This window comes from Delphinus delphis, chromosome 13, assembly GCF_949987515.2.
Source record: "Delphinus delphis chromosome 13, mDelDel1.2, whole genome shotgun sequence".
Lineage (NCBI taxonomy): Eukaryota > Metazoa > Chordata > Mammalia > Artiodactyla > Delphinidae > Delphinus > Delphinus delphis.
The window spans coordinates 30,863,797-30,885,552 of record NC_082695.1 but is presented as its reverse complement, the minus strand read 5'-3'; the positions used below and the strand labels follow the sequence as shown (position 1 = coordinate 30,885,552).

Below are 21,756 nucleotides of genomic sequence, written 5' to 3'. Positions count from 1 at the left end.
GGGCCCGTGAGCCATGGCCACTGAGCCTGCGTGTCCGGAGCCTGTGCTCCGCAACAGGAGAGACCACAACAGTGAGAGGCCCGCGTACCGCAAAAAAAAAAAAAAAAAAAAAAAAAAAAAGCTTTCCTGCATCTGAACTCCCTTGGATCCTCAAAGTAATTCTAAGATTCAGGCAAAAAACTGAATAAAAAAATGTTTAGGTTTTTCTATCATTTGAATCTTCCCAATAGTAAGTCAAGATTTAGAAATAAATAATACATCCTTTATTGGAGGAACATTGATACTGCGAAGCGTGATCATTTGCAATCATTTGCATTACAGTCTTTTGAGTCCTACTGTAGGCAATTTGTGGAGTTTCATGGTGTATCCCATGGTTTTGTACTTCTTTTTTATAGATGAGGCTTTTGAGGTGCAGGATTGGCGAGGTTCAAAAAGGGAAATGGCATAGCTGGGAATAGCACACCCCTGTTTTTTCACTTTTACTTCACCACTGATTAATTCCAGTCTGCTGTGCTGGCTTCTCCTATCCCGAGCTAGGTGAATAGGTAATATGCCCTTACTACTTTTTTAGAAGGATTTGGATGTAACTGACATTACGTAATTTACATCCAGGAGGCAGCTTGACAACAACAACAACAAAAAAGTCCATCTGTATTACATGTACATCTTGATCCACGTCTATGAAAAATGGCCAGTGGTTTGATTGTTTAAAAATGTAGATTAAATATGATCAATGTCAGAGTCTTTCACAAACACATAACACACATAAATCTGAGGATGACACTAATGAAGAAATGTTTATGGTTAGCAGATGTGTCCCATCTGCTTCCATTTTCTCCATCCATCCATGGGCCACACAGGTTATTGTCAATGTGGAATTGGTCTTTCTAGAATACAGAACAAGGAAATAAAACACAGCTCATGAACCTCCATTATTGTAGCTGCAAAGCATCTAAAAGACCTTCCAGACAGTGTGCAGGAGGAAGACAGCATCTATCAAACTATTTTTATGTAGTAAAAAACTGATGTGCATTGAATCTGCTGAGGATACTTGCTACGTGCTATCAGATATGATGATCTTTGCGTCCAACTGGGCTATAACCATGGGAGACACTCAAATGAACTGTGTTTGTAAAACAATTCAAGCACCCAAAACAGGACCATGTATTTCTTGGTATTATCAACTTTCTGGTCACTGTGGAGCCTACATTTTGAAATATCTTAAGAGTATGTTTATATTTAAGATACTGAGAAGAGAAAATAGGATTTTAGATGTTCTTTTTTTATACTTAAATGTTATTTGTTGATTGGCAGTTTCTGAGTTACACATTTTTATACAGTCATTGACCCTTTAAGCCACATATTATTGTATTACAATTACTATTTTTCTTTCTGAAGTATTTAAAATTTTATTTTCTGCCATAGGCTTGTTTCTCTTGGGAATTAATATTTATAATTCCTCTTTCAGCTTTTCAATGAATCACCAAAGCTGATATTGACACTGGTAAATCTGAAGATGGTGTGTGCACATTCTTTTCCAGGGAATACAGCCCACTTTGCCCTCTTCTGCATCTGGTCCAGTTTGGGGCACTTTTGTAATTTCTGCCCTTCAATTCATTTTTGATACATTGTAGAGGCTCTTCCATTCCTTACTCTTTTCTCTTTTTTTTAAATAAAATTTACTTATTTATTTATTTATTTTTGGCTGCATTGGGTCTTCGTTGCTGCGCGGGCTTTCTCTAGTTGCAGCGAGCGGGGTCTCTTCTTCGTTGTGGTGCGTGGGCTTCTCATTGCGGTGGCTTCTCTTGTTGTGGAGCATGGGCTCTAGGCGCGTGGGCTTCAGTAGTTGTGGCACACGGACTTCAGTAGTTGTGGCTCATGGGCTCTAGAACACAGGCTCAGTAGTTGTGTCTCATGGGCTTAGTTGCTCCACAGCATGTGGGATCTTCCCAGACCAGGGCTCGAACCCATGTCCCCTGCATCGGCAGGTGGATTCTCAACCACTGCACCACCAGGAAGTCCAATTCCTTACTCTTTTTACTCCATATCTTAGTCAGCTCGGGCCACTGTAACAAAAATGCCATAGACTGAGGGGCTTAAACAACAAATATTTATTTCTCACAGTTCTGGAGGCTGGCAGCCTAAGATCACGGGCCAGCGTGCATGTCCTTGGAGAGGACCAGCTCCCGGTTTGCAGACTGCCATCCTCTTGCTGCATCATCACTTGCACCCTCTGGGCTCTTCATCCCTTTATAAGGGCCCTAATCCCGTCATGGGGGCTCCACTCTCACGACCACATCTAAACCTAAATACCTTCCAAAAGCCCCACCTCCAGTACAATCACAGTGGGGAGCAGGTCTCATCATATGAATTTGGTGGGGATGCAAACATTTAATCTACAGCACTCAGCTACCACATCAAACTCAGAAGTGGGTGGAAATGAAGGCGCTTCGGCCCTCAGGACAAATGGCAGAAAACTAGGAGGCAGTGGAGATGCCTTTTCGAAGGTCGACGGACGGAGGCTTTGATAAAACCCGGGATTGACACGTGCCTGTTGGGTGAATAGAAGCTGGTGAAGGAAAGCTGGAAAATCATACTTTTCTCTCAACAGATCTTAGAGGCCCCATCATTTTTAAATGGCCCACTTTTTAGAATCACAAAATTATGTCACTTCTGAATTTGGAACAATCTTCAAATTAAATTCCTCATTTTATTAATGAGAAAACCAGCTCAGAAGAGGTAGAGAACTTTAACACAGTCATCTATCCAATTATTATATTTATTATAGATAATTCCATTTTGCTAGTGAAAGTCAATTATATGTAAAAATATTTTTGCTTATGTATAAATTAGTAAGTTTTGTCTCTTGGACATTTTTCTTCCCTGAGTGACCTTGTATTTCAAATATTATCCTTTTAACCAAATATTCTCAGATTTACTATGAAAATATCTGAATTAACCTTGGAACCATTATAGCAGAATATAATTTGAGTTGTTTTCTTTTAGCAAACATCCTTTGGTGTTTATTAGAAGTAAGGTACCAGAATAGCATTTTAAAATGACTTCATAACGTGCATCAATTCACAGAAATAGAAAAGGAAGTCAGATGACATTACTCTGAAGTACGCTCTTAAAAACACTGGTGCAACCCAGCACCTAGAAGGGTACCTGTCACATAACAAATCTTCAGTAAACCTGCTCATGGCTCATGGCTTACAGATGCCTGAACGACCAGGTGTCTCCTGCAGGGGAGTCCCAAAGGTACGTAGTTGGACCAGGAAAACAGGCACAAACTGTCTTTTTGGAATGCTTCTTTTAGGTCTGTGGTTCATCTTCAGAGGGATGGTGTTTGATGAGAAGAGGGATGGATAGAATCTGGTGGTGTCTTTTCTGCTGTTTCAGAACATACAGCAAGTATCATGCAGAGTTTGAATAATTTTCGAAGAAAATGTGATCAATACATCATCACTTTTCCTTCATTTCTTGTAACCTTTCCCGAGGCTTTTTTAATTCTCTATTGTAAATTTTTGTTCTTTAATTCCCCCCTTCAAAAAAAAAATTCTTGCCATTGGACCTCAGTAAATGGTATAGAAATATAGGTCTAATAAAGCTGGTCCCCTTGAGTTCTCACCATGACAGCAGACCTGTGTCATAGTAATTGATGAATAACCCCACCCACTCATTTTTTTTGGTATGGAATATAATTCAATATGAACTTTTAATTTGGGAAGCTTGCTCTTTGAAAAATTATATTCACTTGGGATTAATTTTTGTTTTTTAGTTACTGGCCAAGTGGTATTGTTTTCTACTGAGAGTTTGCTATATCATTCCTCTTAACTGGGTATGACCTATACAATGGTGAAAAAAGCATTTTCACCAGTCTAATAAGTTTCTCACATTGCTTTTCTGAGCTCAGATAATTTTAGGCCTTTTTGAGAGAAAAAGGAAAATCCTGAGATTTTGGTAACTTAAAATGATTCTCATAGCTCCTCTGACCTTTATAATTTGGTTCATGAATGAATATGTACATTGTATTAATAATATTTACATTACTAGCTTCAACAGATGTGTTTGAAATAAAATAATTATAACTCCTTTTGCTGAGTCCCACTGTTTGCTGAGTGCCCTGCTAGGGTGTGCTTAGCCATTTTTTCCCTTAACTGATCCCAAGGAGAACTCTTTTATGTGCCCATTTATGGAAGAAGAAAATGGGCCTCAGGAAGTTTCAGTGGTTTTTCCATTTGCACATTGCTAGTAACAAGGTCTGGGTTTTGAACCAAACCATCTAAGTCTAGACTCTATGTCCTTAACTGTAATGCCTCTCGCATAGCACAAGACCCAAACATTTCTTCATGGATTCATAAACATCATATAGTAATTTAAGTGATACCTTTTATTGACATTTAAAATGAAAATTTTATTCATGTGCGTGTACTATTGCCTTGGCTTCCGTGTTGTGGAATGTGTACATTTGGTCAACCTTTCTCGGTGATTTTTAGTGTCCTTCACAGATTCTGTGGGAAAAACATCACAGCTGTATATCAGAACCATTTTGTAATTATATATAAAAGCCATAAAATGATTTGAAAAGGAGTAAAATTATGGCTCCCTTATCAAACCTAACATGGGTGTTTTTAGACCCTATATATCAAAGCATAAATTTAACATCACTTACTGTCATAGAAAATACCGGGGGCTTCCCTGGTGGCTCAGTGGTTAAGAATCCACCTGCCAATGCTGGGGACACGGGTTCGAGCCCTGGTCTGGGAAGATCCCACATACTGTGGAACAACTAAGCCCGTGTGCCACAACTACTGAGCCTGTGAGCCACAACTACTGAGCCCGTGTGCCACAAGTACTGAAGCCCACGCACCCAGAGCCTATGCTCCACAACAAAAGAAGCCACCACAATGAGAAGCCTGTACACCACAACAAAGAGTAGCCCCTGCTCGCCACAACTAGAGAAAGCCCGTGCACAGCAATGAAGACCCAATGCAGGCAAAAAATAAACGTAAATAAAATAAATAAATTTTAAAAAGAAAATACCAGGAAGACACAAAGAGGACTGTCTTCAGTTGCTATAGGAACCACTGGCTCCTTAAAATTTTGAGTGGTTGAAATCACATCCATTATTTAGTCAGTTAAATATCCACGTATATGATATACTGTTGAACATTCAGCCTGAAACCACCAGCAGCCTTGAAAGCATACACCATATCTTTTAACTTATATGATTTTGGATTACCTTCATTTAAAGATTTATTTTACATGGATGAAAGAGTCGGACATATCTGAGGGGATTCTGAGAGAAATTAATTAATGAATTTTACTCTGTTATATTACCTGTCTCAGTCAAAAAAGGTGTAAACAGCTGGTGCTTTGAGGAGGATGCAGCAGGAGCAGCTGGAGCGTTTTCCTCCACTGCAATCTGAAGGCCTCTGGGCCAGGCTGTGGAACTGTACTGTGAAAACTGCAGGTCAAGATGGTTCATTCTGGAGGACAGAAGAGAAAGGCGTCAACTGCTAGCCTTAAGGACTGCTTGCTTTGGACCCAAGAACCACGCGTCCTGTAAAAGCACTTGTTCTGTTTTTTTTCTCATATTCATCAAAAGGTTCATTTGTTTCTCTTGCTTCCAAGAATCCACAGCTGTGTCACGAGAAGGGAAGGTGGAGAAAGCCCTGCTCTGGAAGTCCCGTGGTTGAGGGCTGAGAATACTAAACACTGTCTCTTCTGTCTCCTGTTAGTGATGCAGGCCTTGGAGTGAGGGTCCTGGAGAGTTTGGACACTGTTAGAATCTCTGGTTTTTTCCTCTTCTGTCTCTTCTTTTTGGAAGGGGAAGAGAAAAAATGGAAAATGTTTTAGCTAGGAGGTAAACATATCTGCTTTAGGTAACCTTGAAAGTTCTAGGAGATTTTCAGTCTGGTAACCTGGAATTATGTACCTAGAAAAGAGAGAGGGAAGAAACACGACAATTTTTGATGGGTTTTGATTTCAAAAATGTCTTTAGGACCAGAGAAATGGAATGGAAAACAAAGCATGCCGCTTGTAGTCCTAGAGGGACCCTGTCTGGGATAAGGCCAGAGACCTCTGAGACAGGCACACGGTGGCAGTCAAGTGGTTCCTATAGAGAATGAACTTTGAAATTATAAAGCAGGTCGTTATTCTCTTCTGTATCTCTCCTACGTATAAAAAAGCAACCCTTCATTCCCTTTGTTCAAAGCAAAGGGAATTGGCTATTGTCCAAGTGTAAGAAAATTAAGTTTGGACTTCCCTAGTAGCGCAGTGGTTAAGAATCCACCTGCCAATGCAGGGGACACAGGCTTGAGCCCTGGTCCAGGAAGATCCCACATGCTGCGGAGCAACTAAGCCCGTGCGCCACAACTACTGAGCCTGCGCTCTAGGGCCCGTGAGCCACGACTCCTGAGCCCGTGTGCTACAACTGCTGAAGCCCGCATGCCTAGAGCCTGTGCTCCGCAGCAAGAGAAGCCACCGCAATGAGAAGCCCGCGCACCGCAATGAAGAGTAGCCCCCGTTCGCCGCAACGAGAGAAAGCCCGCGTGCAGCAACGAGGACCCAATACAGCCAAAGATAGATAGATAGATAGATAAATAAGTAAATAAATAAATTTATTTAAATAAAAGAGGGCTTCCCTGGTGGCGCAGTGGTTGAGAGTCCGCCTGCCAAGGCAGGGGACACGGGTTCGTGTCCCAGTCCGGGAAGATCCCACATGCCACGGAGTGGCTGGGCCCGTGAGCCATGGCCGCCGAGCCTGTGCATCCAGGGCCTGTGCCCCGCAATGGGAGAGGCCACAACAGTGAGAGGCCTGCGTACCGCAAAAAAAAGAAAAAGAAAATTATGTTTTTTCTGTGATAAGAAGTGATGTCCACTAAGCACAAAGGACAAGTGACAAACTAATGGAGTTTCTGTTTATCCTGAAGGTTTAGAAGCTGATGACTGCTTTCATTCAAGAATAGTGTAGTATACACTTTCCATGTCTGGGTGTATGATTATTATAATAGTTATTCAAATGTTGCTACAGCTTGGGGCTGCTACCCCTGGCATATTGCTCCCCTTTCCCAAATTGCATTTTTTCTTCTACTGTGGTGGCATCTTTACAATATAGTGACTTGATGCTTTTGCAGGAGGTGAATGACACCTGGACAAAATGGTTCTTTGATTCCTATAGCTTTGGAGTATTTATAAGCCAGCAGCAAAACCATCTATTTTTCCTGGGGAAATTATGATGGTTAAAGTAGTCGTTCAAAAATACAAAAACGAGAGATTTCCTTCTAATTGCTTCTTAGAATTATTTTCTTTATTTATATTTTTTCTTTTCTTTTTAAATACTGAATATAGTTCTCTGTGCTACACAGTAAGTCCTTGTTGGTTATCTATTTCATAGAGAGTAGTGTGTATATATTCATCCCAAACTCCTATTTTTATTTTTATTATAGAAATTATAAATGTATACAGAGGTAGACAGAATGATGTCATGAACTCAATATACCCAGCATCCGACTTCAAAACCAACAATATGTGACAAGTTACTTCCTCTGTGTGTCCACCTGCTCCCCCTCTGATGATTTTGAAGCAGTCCTAGTCATCATATCATGTAACTTGTAAATGTTTTCTAAAACAGGAGTTGGCAAACTTTTTTTGCGAAGGGCCAGATAGTAAATTTTGTAGGGCACAGGGTCTTAGTTATAGCTCTTCATCTCTGCCATTGTAGCAGGAAAGCAACCACAGACAACACAAAAATGGATGAATGTGGCTGTTCTCCATACAGCTTTATGTATGGACACTGAAATTTGACTTTCATGTCATTTTCATTGTCACAAAATACTATTCTTCTTTGGATTTTTTTTCAATCATTTAAAAAATGTAAAAAACATTCTGAGCTTGCGAGCTGTACAAAACAGGTGGCAGGATGGACTCAGCCTCAAACCCCTGCTCTAAAAGATAAGAGCTCTTAAAAAAAAAATAGAATAATCACCGTGTATGCCCTGCGAAAACAGTGTTCATATATCCTTGGCTGTCTTGTAACTTTATTTCTTTTAGCAGTTGTTTCATTTGTGATTGCAGTAAAGTTCACACTTTGCAATTGGGTGGTGAGTGTCTTAAGTCCTTTTTATCTTTAGGCTCCCTGTTCATTTCCCTCCATTTGTGATGGTTGTTATTGTTGTGGAAAGTGGGTTTGTCCTGCACAGTCCTCCCGTGTTTTGAGTTTTGCTTATTGCCCTATGGTAGCGTCATTTAACGTGTTCTGACTGCTGTGTTTCTTGCAAATTATGTCTCCTTTTGTGATGTTATCAGCCACTGATGATCATTCCTAGGGTCATTAATTCATTCAGGGTTGCAGAACTGTCCCATTCTCAGTCCTTCTTTGTTTAGTCACTAGAGTACTTCTAAAAAGAAAAAAGCTCTCCCATTATCAACCATTTGGGTATCCTGGTATATAAATCGTAAAGGGAAGGTGGTATTGATACTTGATATTTTTGTCCTTTTAAGCAAATTGTCAAAAATAGTGAGGTAGTTCACTGGTAGTTCACAAGTGACCAAAGGGGTTATTTAGTAGTATTGTCATTGATGTCATCATTGTCATCATCAACCTGTGGATATAAACACATTTGATGAGTTTCGATCCATCGCACTTATTATCTTTATTGCTGCTCAGATCTTCCACCCCTAAACAGTGGGATTTACCTGACCTGGACCATCTCGATGGCTTTCTTGCTTTGTGGTGTAACCGTATGTTCCAGGCTTGTGTTTTCCACCTTAATGACCTAGAATTGGCCGTTTCTCCAAGGAGCGCTGGTTCTTTTTCAGGGGGAACTGGTAATTAGAACTTACAATCTGATCACAGAGTTGCTTATTCCTACTCATTATTGTTTCTGGATCTTCCCATCCTATGGAGCTGGGATATATACGTATGCACACATACACACATTTAAGAATAATGTGTCCTGAGATCGTATTAACAATTCAAATTCAGAACTACAGGGCTTTTAACCTTTATCTTGCGCCTTTATCTTCTTTCAACTATGTTTTCAGAAAAGAGTTGTATGTTTTAAGGCATATTGATTGGGGAAAAGTGACGTTCTTAGCCTTGTTTATGTTTAACTAGCCTTGCCTCTTAGATTATGGACAACTCGGTAGGTTCTGCCATCTTCCTCATGGTCAAGTGCTGTTATCACAGTTTTGAAGTAAACAGGGTCAAGTCCTAGCCTTGCAGACCCAAACCTTTAACCCAACAGGAAATGTCAGTCAGCATCAGGTTCCTTAGTTTGATGTGGCTAGATTAGTCCCGTCAACAGATTTTAAGACTAAAGAACTTCTAATTTCATTGGTATTTCTTTTTTTTTTTTGATATTTCTAATTACTGCATTCATTATATATATCCTATATTATTTGGATGAACTTTTAAATAAAATTTAAACACAGGTTGTTAAATATTATTCATGTATTGTAAACATATATTGAACTATGTCTAAATATCAGAATGAGGTTCTAAATTTTTGTAATCAAATTCTTTACTTGGATATGCCTATAAGACTATCATATGTTCGAATAATATGTTACTTTGGCTATCTGTATACCCATTAGCCAGTTGAAGAATACGTGTCAATAGATATTCACAGTATATAAGAACTTCTGGTTCAGTATTCCAAGTTGATAAATATTTGTGTTAGCTTGGTTATGGGATAGAAATCAAAGGTCAGTACCATCTGAGTTATTAAAATTAAAAAATACATGGGCTCCAGAAAGTAGACTTGTTGAGGTATTCAGTTATTATTGGATTTAGATTACAGGAAATGTTTTAAACAAAATTATTCCTGGCTCTGCTGATACTATTAGTGATCCCAGTGGTCAGAATTTCAACCGGTATCTTACAAATGGGCATATTTGAAAGTGGAGCGAGACGGACTATTTTCTCTATTAAAGAAATGAAAGTGCGGTTTAATCCTCACCCGTATGGCTAAGGAGGGGCGAATGGCTCTCCTGTATCTTCTCTTGGCCCCTGCACTCAGAGTGGCTCCAAAATGGGATTCATTTGCTCCCAGCGCTGCTAACTGCCCAGACCTCAATTTCTTTCAATCATTGCTCTGATTATTGCAAAACTCTTTCTGAAAGACTTAATATGTATCTTTTTTTGCTGGTAAATTACTGCTCATTTAGAAGTCCTAGAGTTAGTCCACTGCAGAAGGAAGGTTGGAAGTCTAATTTAAATAACTATCAGGACTTCTTTTCAGGCTTGCTCAAATTGAAATGCACGCGTGTTTGAAGATGCTCTTGCTTTTTTAAAAAGCTGCATTTAACCCATTAAGATCATTTCCTTGCAGATTTGGCCGTTATGGTTGTCTCATTAAGTTGACAAAAGATGGGTCAGCAGTTTCTTTAACTCCTGGACACCTGGTGCCGAGCTCTGCCTGGAACCGGGGATTTTGTCCTGAGGACTCGGAGCCTCTCTTATGGGGAAACTCATATTCTAAAGAACAATCGCAGTCCCATCCTTGCTGATGCCTCATTGTCCTGCTGTAATGCTATTAAGAACCAGCTCTCCAGTCCTTGTCAGGGCCGCCTCTTCTAACTCTGTGAAATTGAGAGAAAACTGCCTGACAAAGGTGCTGTCTCTACCCAGTGGACATTTTCATCATTTTGTTTTGCGGGAATAACAGTCTCCCCATAGTTTCCTTGCTGCTCAGGGGTACCCCAGGTTCTGAGCACATTGTCATGTCTGGTCCTCCCTGTCGTGGGGAGAGGCAGACAGGGAGAGGGACTCGGCCCTTTCACATCGTCCAGCATCAGAGAAAATGGGCCAGCCATGGTTCCCTGCCTCCCTGTTGAATTCTGACATAAGGAAGAGTATCTGGGGACCAAAAGGCATCTTAAAAATCAGTCTGTTCAGTTACCCATTCAGTGCCTAAATCCCTTTCAGTATTACGCAAGATGGAGGAGATATGGGGACATATGTATATGTATAGCTGATTCACTTTGTTATAAAGCAGAAACTAACACACCATTGTAAAGCAATTATACTCTGATAAAGATGTTTAAAAAATGGATATATATATATATCCATTCTCTTTCAGATCCTTTTCCTTTATAGGTTATTACAAAATAGTGAGTATAGTTCCTTGTGCTATACAATAGGTCCTTGATGGTTATCTCTTTTTTATATAATAGTGTGTATATATTACTCCCTAATTTATCTCTCCCCCACCACCTTTCCCCTTTGGTAACGTAAATTTGTTTTCTATTTCTGTGGGTCTATTTCCATTTTTTGAATAAGTTCATTTGTATCCTTTTTTTAGATTCCACATATAAGTGATATCATATGATATTTGTCTTTCTCTGTCTGACTCACTTCACTTAGTATGATAATCTCTAGGTCCATCCATGTTGCTGCAAATGGCATTATTTCTATCTTTTTTATGGCTGAGTAGCATTCCATTGTATATATGTACCACATCTTCTTTATCCATTCGTCTGTCAATGGACATTTAGGTTGCTTCCATGTCCTGGCTATTGTATATAATGCTGCTATGATCATTGGGGAGCATGTATCTTTTCAAATTATGGTTTTCTCCAGGTATATGCCCAGGAGTGGGATTGCTGGATCATATGGTAACCCACTTTTATAGATTATATTTCCCAAATAGCTTTAGAATCCCTCCCTTCCTATCTCTCATCCCTCCTTTTGTCGTGTGTTACTATGATTTTTGCAGAAAATACAGCCAGTTTCCTTGACATCAGTTGGGCTCCCACACTCCTTGCTTTGGGCCTTTACTGTACCCACAGATGTGCTCACGTCACCCTTTTGCCAAAAATCCTTGTGTTCTTGGCATCAGGATAAACTGTAACCCTCCACAGGTCCTATTCCTGGGTGTGGGCTCCACCATTCCAGCCTCATCACCTGCCATTCCAGGAGCACATTGTGTTCTAGTGGAATAGAATAAACCTACCGCCCCACAGTTCAGCAGTCTTGGCTGTTGACTTTTACAGAGCTCTTCTCACTTACTGGCTCCATTTTTCCTCCTTCACTGCCCGAGAAAGTCCTGTGCATCCCCAGTTCTGGCCTCAAGTCATGCTTTCTAGAGAGCCAACCCTCACCCCCCTCGCTGGTGAGGAGGCTCTTTTTCCTGGGTTTACTCTGTCAGGCAGTTCCTCGGTCTGTAGTGTAATTAGTGCCTTACCTGTCTATTTTTCTAACCAGACTATGGATTCAATTAGGTAAGGGATGGTTCTCTTAACCCCATGCTCCCTGTGTATGTAGAGTGCCTGCCTCATAAAAGATGTTTATTAAGTGTGGGTTGAATGAATGCTTGGATCCACCTACGTGTGAATGATGTAATAGAAAATACCTGCAGATTGAAGCAAGATTTATGATAGCATGTGGATTCTAAGCTAAAATGATTGCTAGCTGCACTCTTCTCCTTTCTATATACTGTTTCTCTTGAAGAAGCTGAATCTAACTTTCTGTGTGATTAAATACATGGGCTTAAAAAAAAGTCCCATTCCTGAGAGTTCATGTGACTCATTGGAGTTCTGTAAAGCTGTTAGTTTGAAGCTGTTTATTTTAAAGGATAAATTTGTGGCATGAAGTCAACAGCTATGAAGTAAAGCTCCTCTCAACATATATATGAATCCAACACAGAGGTTTTCTTAACCTTGACTGCCCTCAGTACATCCTTGAATACTTGTGAGGGATCCATAAGGGCACACTTTAAAATTCTTTTGAATAAACATTCTTTTGAGACAGGCTTATTTCATTAGGACAAATATTACAAGATGACTATAGAAGTATATTCTTACAAGATTCATGCCACAAGTAAGTAAATAAATAAGTAGATAGCCCTTTTGTTTTTGTCATTGTTAATAAACAAAACAAATAATTATAAATGTGAAGTATGCCTTTCTTCAGGGCTCTTTTTTTTTTTTTTTCAAAACAAGATTAGGTTTTTTTTCAGTCTGAAAAAGACAAACTTAATTTTATAGAGTAGTAGGTCTAAGGTTACTCCTAGTGGTAGAATTTAATTATTTATTATATTTATTTGGGGGAGAGGATGGGAGACAATGTATGAATACAGAGAGAAATACTTTCTCCTGTTGTATTAATTAATAATGCTGGATTGATGTTGTTTTGTTTAACTTCTCAGTGCCCTTTGTCAGACCAAATTAATGGGATTTAGTAATAAAAAAGACTCACATAGGATATATAAGGTATATATTTAATGTCACATTCATATCTATGACTCTTTAAGCTATTAACAAGGCTGTTTTGACAGCTAGTACTAAAGATGGTGGGAACTGTTCTTCCGCGGGCCCGACGTTTCCTTCGCTGTGGCAGGAACTGTACTGGCGCAGCACCGGGATGCCTTGTCTCTTTCCACGCGCGGCTGCTGGACCGGAAGCCGGGAGCACGCCCGGCCCAGTCCCTCCTTTGGGAGCTCACTCCCCACGGCAGCCCTTCCTCCATCCTGCGAGTTTGCCAGCAGCACCCCACGTGGGGGGCCGGGGATGGTGTGGTTTTGCAGTGCGGCCTGTGGCTGGGTGGGTGAGTCTAATTCCGTGCTTCAGTTCTCGCAAGCTGATGGTTACCGCGCATCGGCCGTGTTCTGCGTATTCTGCAGGGCCAGGTCCACGGGTACTAAACGAGGTGTTTGACAGCCTGTCCGCCTTTCTTCTTGAACTCATCCCTCAGCTGGTCCAGAATCCGGGCAGGGACTTGTGGTCCCGATCATTAGGCAAGTGTCTTTGGGCATGTATATCTTTAACTTCTCACAACTGCCCTGACAGTTGTATTGTCCCCTTACAGATGAGGAAAGGGGGGCCCCAGGAGCATAAATCACTCTGACGTTAGGTTTGGCACCCTGGTCCGTCTACTCCCAAACTCATGTCCGTTAGGACATACTGACAAAGAAAATATCACAGCAAAAGCTTCTAAAAGGCTGTGCTTAATATAAATCACTGAGTTCTACAGGTGAGTTTTATTATTGGTAGCCTGGCGTGTTCATACCTATAAACGCAAACATTTTCATACGGTCTGCGAGTCCCTGGATACACAGGTGCGCGCCCACCTCCCCCGGGCCTCTTGTTCTCTCTCCTCTGACCGGGCCACTCCTTTTCTTCCACCCTCCCCTTTGCCTGGCAGTTCCTACTTACCCTTCAGATCTCAGCTCCAATGTCACTTCCTCAAAACGGCACCATATCTAAAGACGGCCTCATTGTGATTTCCGCCAGCCACCTGCCTTGGCCATCATTGGTGATCATGCATCCATTTCAAGCCTGTATTCCCCAGCAACTGAAGCACTACTGTGAACACTGGGGCCACTTTTCTGTTGTCCACTCTTGTGAGCCTAGTGTCCTAACACAGTGACAGCACGTGGATGGCACCCAGCATGGTTGCTGGGTGAATAATTGGACATAATGCTTGGTGTCGTGCATTTGCCTTAAGGTCTTTGCCCATTGTTTTCTCCTTAATACTTGCAAATAACATGTTAAAGATAGCCTCTTTCCTGATAATTGTAAGAAAAAGAATATATAAGACTGAAATCTATAATCTTTCTTGAGGCTTTAAACTGTGGGAAGCAGAGAATGGATTTCCAAGTGTGCGTAACTAAGGACTTAATTAATGTCTCCGGGATAGTGTAAAGACAACACTGTTCCAGTGTTGGAACCTGCTTTTTGTGGTCCTGGGCTGTGGGATGTGCAAAGGAACTTCTCTCCTAGCATTTCAGTGTCAGGCAATATTAAGCACCTACTTCTGCTTGGTTCTGATGGCTCCAGGAAGAAAATCCTAAAGCTGAGACTCATCCTTCAGAACTTATGCTAATACCTACTTACATTTTTAATGTAGCTCTTGATAAGTTGTTTATCAGTTCATGTATAAAATGAGGTCAGTCATAGGGTAGTGTGCGAATTAATTTTGTTTCCAAGCCAAGTATAAAAAAAATGATTAAGTATTACAGAAAGACTAAATGTTAATAGTTTGGGAGCAAAATGAAGAATTTTTCCATGTGCTTTTTCCTCTCCTCCTGTTGAGGCAGAATAACATAATGAACATTTTAAAGGGGCAAAACCAAAGACATTTCTGAACACTTAATTTTGCATCCCTCAAATCCTGAAAGTGTTGATCGAGGCAGAATTTCAGTTTCTGGGCACCTGTTTTCCTGGAACAACTGCCATGGTTAATAAACCATGGAACCAAGATCTGTAAGGAGGTAACATCAGTAACATCCATTCTGTGCCTTCAGATGTCTTCCTGGTTCCATATGACAGCTGATATTGTTTCTTTCTGCTCTCCCCATCCCCGTGTTTACAGGGCATTGATGTACGGGATGCTCCTCTGAAGGAAATAAAGGTGACTAGTTCCCGGCGATTCATAGCATCGTTTAATGTCATGAATACAACCAAACGAGATGCTGGAAAATACCGCTGCATGATTCGAACCGATGGAGGAGTTGGCCTATCCAACTATGCAGAATTGGTAGTTAAAGGTATTTAATATTATTTTTATACCTCCAAATAGTCTATTAAAAGAGACATGTGGGATGGTTGTGAGTTCATGATTTGTTGAAAGCTCAGACTTACCCTCGTCTGTTTCTGAACAGTAGTTTGGTGACAGGCTGTATGGATGGATTACATTTTAAGTACAAATTTTGCACCTGAGCAATACTTTTGAAAAATGTATTTTATTTATGTTGGTTCAGTTGCATACAAAGCAATGAATGTGCTCCGGGAAGTTCTTTTGCCAACTCTGTGTACAGAGATTGCAACCCTATAAATTTTTTTTTAAGGAATAAAATTTTTTTACTGATAGAAAATCACTTAAAATGCAAATATTCCCCAGCCACGGTGTTTATGATAGCAGGGTGGTTAATAAAATGAAGCAGTGTCAGTATAAAAATGTGCCGTCATATCATACAAGCCACATTGATAGTAGTGGGTTAACATTCATAATGTTGCTGTTAGGTTCTATTACTATATTTTGCATGACTGAAAAATTGAGTCATTATATTCAGGAAGGTGGGAGACGAGTAAAAAAAAGGTGGGGGATAAATTTCCTTTGGCTGGTCTGATGTTTATTGTGTGTGCATGGACTTAGGAGTTTATAGTATTAAGCTGGTAAGGCAATTTTTGGTCCCAGACAGAATTTGGACTTTTAGATATACCGTGAGGCATTTTTATACCTTGTAGCAAGCCATTGCTGCTTCCTCCTACGGGAAGACAATGATGCCTGCTTGTCACATGTTCTCCCCTGCATTTATTAAATGGGGAACATAAAATTGGTCTCTTTTGAATGGACTGTTCCTTTTGTCAGCAAATTTCTCTATGTCAGCAGTTTTACAGACTGCAGGGTTCAAACCCCAGAGCTAGCTGTGTGGGCGTGGTCCTATGGCTTACCCTCTCCGTGCTTCTGTTTCCTCATGTTTAAAATAGACATAATAGGGCTTCCCTGGTGGCGCAGTGATTGAGAGTCTGCCTGCCAATGCAGGGGACACGGGTTCGTGCCCCAGTTCAGGAAGATCCCACGTGCCGCAGAGCGGCTGGGCCCGTGAGCCATGGCTACTGAGCCTGCGCGTACGGAGCCTGTGCTCCGCAACGGGAGAGGCCACAACAGTGAGAGGCCCGCATACGGCCAAAAAAAAAAAAAAAAAATAATAATAATAAATAAATAAAATAAAATAGACATAATAATGTGACCGACCCTAAAGGGCCATCAGGAGGACCAGATGCAAAAGGTATGTGAATGGCACTTAGAACAGGAGACCCAGTAGGCAACCGGCACCTGTTCAGGCCGTGACGGGGCATTGAGTGGCTCTTGTTCTCCGTTCTAGTCCATCAGTGGTCCTCATCTGAGAATGCATGGCTGAACCACCTTTCCAAATAAAACAAAATACAAATACCTGCCCACCTATTCTCTACCACCATTACCACACCCATGTTGAATCAGAATCTCTGGGACCAGAGCCTCTGCCATAAAATCTATAGGTGATCCGGGCAGACGCTACTGCTGTGACATCAGCTCTGCCAACGTTAGTCTCGCCTGGCTTGGGGGGAGCTTGCCCCCAACACTGTTTATCTGCAGCAGTGGCTAATGTTCTGTGGAAGGAAGCCAGGAACCACACCCTGCAGTATCTGCTCACATGGTCTAATTTGCCACAGCAGATCCCTGTGATTTTGGGTTTGTAGTGAAACTGTAGCCCGTCTGGCTAGTTTCCGAGTTTAGGTTTTACCTGTAAGAAAACTAAAACTCTGCATAGATGTGCACACCCTCCCCTGCAGAAGGCTCTCGGGGAAGCAAGGGGTTTCCTTGTGGAAAATGGACACCATTTGCCAACAGATCCAGCAGAACGGCTGCCTCGCTGTTGCCACGGCTGAGTTCTTTATTGTCATCACTGTTACTTAATTTTCATCTTGGTCCCGTTCTTTGTGACTGTGTTCTGTTTTCTGATTTCTGGTTGCTACAGTGCTTCACTGTGCCCGTGCCCGGTGAGGCGTGGTGCTTTGTAATCAGTACGATAGAAATCTAGTCACCTCTTTAAAAATTGCCTCTGTGGGAAAGTTAATTTGTTGGGGGTTCTAAGCAAGTCAGAAATTTCTAGTCTGCCACAACACACATAAGCACAGAGGCTGAGTGGGTCCTTACTCACATTTCTGCCGCACGTTTTCCTGCCTTACGACAACGTGGAGGGATCTTGGGTCATGGTGATAAAATGTCCGGGCACCCTTTGCATCTCTGCACCCTGCCACAGCTGGTGACAATTGGCTTGCAGATATGGCTCAAATCTGGAGTTTGACTTTTCCTCCATTTATAATTTTTATAGCCATATTTTGCATGTATTTGATTTTTCAAAATGAGATAACATGCTGGATTCTACTAATTAAATAAAGCACTGCATTGACACAATTACTTTAAAATATATAATGGCATGTTTAGGCCACCTGTATGATTGAATACTTTTTATATGCATGTGTTTAGAGTGCTAATTTTTTCAAAATGGGAAAAACTTAAGTCTAAAGAGTTTATAACTTCCTTAAGGTCATTCCCTGATTTGATGCTGGCCCACAAATGAAGCCCAGGTCATTTTAAACTATCATTCTTGTCTGTTTTATGTCTACCACTGCTTTTGGTAATCAAAGACATAAAAATATTTCATGTAATCTCCACAATTCATGTATATATACATATATGCCAAGATCATATTTAATTATAGGAGACATATATTAGGAATTCATATATGTATATCAGTTAGATATATGTATATGATATGTATCTATAGGTATATAAATTGTTTCTTTGCTGGCTTGATTTAGAATTATTTTTATCATGTCCTTTCACTTGGATTAAATATTTTAAATTGCTTTTTATCACTTAGTATAGATTGAGTTCCTTCCTTCTTTCCCTTTGAGAAAATTTATTCAAAATTTAAATATTGAGATTGGTTCAAGATGGCGGAGTAGAAGGACGTGCTCTCACTACCTCTTCCAAGAGCACCTGAATCACAGCTAACTGCTGAACAATCATCGACAGGAAGACACTGGAACTCACCAAAAAAGGTACCCCACATCCAAAGACAAAGGAGAAGCCACAATGAGACGGTAGGAGGGGCAAAACCACAATAAAATCAATTCCCATAACTGCTGGGTGGGTGACTCACAAACTGGAGAACACTTATACCACAGAAGGCCACCCACTGGAGTGAAGGTTCTGAGCCCCACGTCAGGCTTCCGAACCTGGGGGTCCGGCAACGGGAGGAGGAATTCCTAGAGAATCAGACTTTGAAGGCTAGTGAGATTTGATTGCAGGACTTTGACATGACTGGGGGAAACAGAGACTCCACTCTTGGAGGGCACACACAAAGTAGTGTGCGCATCGGGACCCAGGGAAGGAGCAGTGACCCCAGGGGAGAGTGAGCCAGACCTACCTGTTAGTGTTGGAGGGTTTCCTGCAGAGGCGGGGGGGGTGGCTGTGGCTCACCATGGGGGCAAGGACACTGGCAGCAGAAGTTCTGGGAAGTAATCCTTGGTGTGAGAACCTCCCAGAGTCTGCCATTGGTCCTACCAGAGAGCCAGGTGGGCTCCAGTGTTGGGTCGCCTCAGGCCAGACAACCAACAGGGAGGGAACCCAGCACCACCCATCAGCAGACAAGTGGATTAAAGTTTTACTGAGCTCAGCCCACCAGAGCAACAGCCAGCTCTACCCACCACCAGTCCCTCCCATCAGGAAACTTGCACAAGCCTCTTAGATAGCCTCATCCACCAGAGGGCAGACAGCAGAAGCAAGAACTACATTCCTGAAGCCTGTGGAACAAAAACCACATTCACAGAAAGATAGACAAGATGAAAAGGCAGAGGGCTATGTACCAGATGAAGGAACAAGATAAAACCCCAGAAAAGAAACTAAATGAAGTGGAGATAGGCAACCTTCCAGGAAAAGAATTCACAATAATGATAGTGAAGATGCGCCAGAACCTCGGAAAAAGAAAGGAGGCAAAGATCGAGAAGATGCAAGAAATGTTTAACAAAGACCTAGAAGAATTAAAGAACAAACAAACAGAGGTGAACAATACAGTAACTGAAATGAAGAATACACTAGAGGGCTTCCCGGGTGGTGCAGTGGTTGAGAGTCCGCCTGCCGATGCAGGGGACACAGGTTCGTGCCCCGGTCCAGGAAGATCCCACATGCTGCGGAGCGGCTGGGCCGCTGAGCCTGTGCGTCTGGAGCCTGTGCATCTGGAGCCTGTGCTCCACAACGGGAGAGGCCACAACAGTGGGAGGCCCGCGTACTGCAAAAAAAAAAAAAAAAGAATACACTAGAAGGAATCAATAGCAGAATAACTGAGGCAGAAGAACAGATAAGGAACCTGGAAGACAAAATGGTGGAATTCACTGCTGCAGAACAGGGTAAAGAAAAAAGAATGAAATGAAATGAAGACAGCCTAAGAGACCTCTGGGACAACATTAAACACAACAACATTCACGTTATAGGGGTCCCAGAAGGAGAAGAGAGAGAGAAAGGACCAGAGAAAATATCTGAAGAGATTATAGTTGAAAACTTCCCTAACATGGGAAAGGAAATAGCCACCCAAGTCCAGGAAGCACAGAGAGTCCCAGGCAGGAGAAACCCAAGGAGAAACATGCCGAGACACATAGTAATCGAATTGGCAAAAATTAAAGACGAAAAGTTATTGAAAGCAGCAAGGGAAAAATGACAAATAACATACAAGGGAACTCCCATAAGGTTAACGCTGATTTCTCAGCAGAAACTCTACAAGCCAGAAGGGAGTGGCATGATATACTTAAAGTGATGAAAGGGAAGAAACTACAACCAGAATTACTCTCCCAGCAAGGATCTCATTCAGATTCGATGGAGAAATCAGAAGCTTTACAGACAAGCAAAAGCTAAGAGAATTCAGCATCACCAAACCAGCTCTACAACAAATGCTAAAGGAACTTCTCTAAGTGAGAAACACAAGAGAAGAAAAGGACCTACAAAAACAAACCCAAAACAATTAAGAAAATGGTAATAGGAACATACATATAGATAATTACCTTAAACGTGAATTGATTAAACGCTCCAACCAAATGACACAGGCTCGCTGAATGGATACAAAAACAAGACCCATATATATGCTGTCTACAAGAGACCCACTTCAGACCTAGGGACACATACAGACGGACAGTGAGGGAATGGAAAAAGATATTCCATGCAAATGGAAATCAAAAGAAAGCTGGAGTAACAATATTTATATCAGATAAAATAGACTTTAAAATAAAGAATGTTACAAGAGACAAGGAAGGACACTATATAATGATCAAGGGATCAATCCAAGAAGGAGATATAACAATTATAAATATATATGCACCCAACATAGGAGCACCTCAATACATAAGGCAACTGCTAACAGCTATGGAAGAGGAAATTGACAGTAATGCAATATTAGTGGGGGACTTTAACACCTCACTTAATCCAATGGACAGATCATCCAAACAGAAAATTAATAAGGAAACACAAGCTTTAAATAATGCAATACACGAGATAGATTTAATTGATATTTAATTAAATATTCCATTCGAAAACAGCAGATTACACTTTCTTCTCAAGTGCGCATGGAACGTTCCTCCAGGATAGTGCGTTCCTCCAGGATAGATCACATCATGGGTCGCAGATCAAGCCTTGGTAAATTTAAGAAAATTGAAATCATATCCAGCATCTTTTCTGACCACAACGCTATGAGATTAGAAACTAATTACAGGGAAAACAACGTAAAAAACACAAACACATGGAGGATAAACAATATGTTACTAAATAACCAAGTTATTATAAGTAACAAGTTACAGTAATCCAGACAGTATGGTACTGGCACGAAAACAGAAATATAGATCAATGGAACAGGATAGAAAGCCCAGAGATAAACCCATGCACTTATGGTCACCTTATCTTTGATAAAGGAGGCAAGAGTATACAATGGAGAAAAGACAGCCTCTTCAATAAGTGGTGCTGGGAAAACTGGACAGCTCCATGTAAAAGAACAAAATTAGAACACTCCCTAACACCATACACAAAAATAAACTCCAAATGGATTATGAGTTGAATCAAAACTATCTAAACAAACAAAGAGCTAGCACAAAGTTGTAGTTTGTAAATAATAGGAACAATATTTTAGTAAATTTGCACTAAATTTATGGTCCCCCAAATAAAATTCATCTTTTAAGTGTCTCATTTAGCCTCAGTCTCATGAGATTTCCCCA

At 41.0% G+C, this 21,756-nt stretch overlaps 1 protein-coding gene across 2 annotated transcripts in view; it reads left to right on the top strand.

The window, feature by feature from the left end:
* PTPRM (protein tyrosine phosphatase receptor type M) overlaps positions 1-21,756 on the top strand; it is a 745,004-nt gene that overhangs the window by 305,626 nt on the left and 417,622 nt on the right. For both annotated transcript variants that reach the window (XM_060028688.2, XM_060028687.2), the window contains exon 6: positions 15,323-15,497. In XM_060028688.2, coding sequence (XP_059884671.1) covers positions 15,323-15,497 — 175 coding nt within the window. The remainder of the gene's footprint in view (positions 1-15,322; positions 15,498-21,756) is intronic.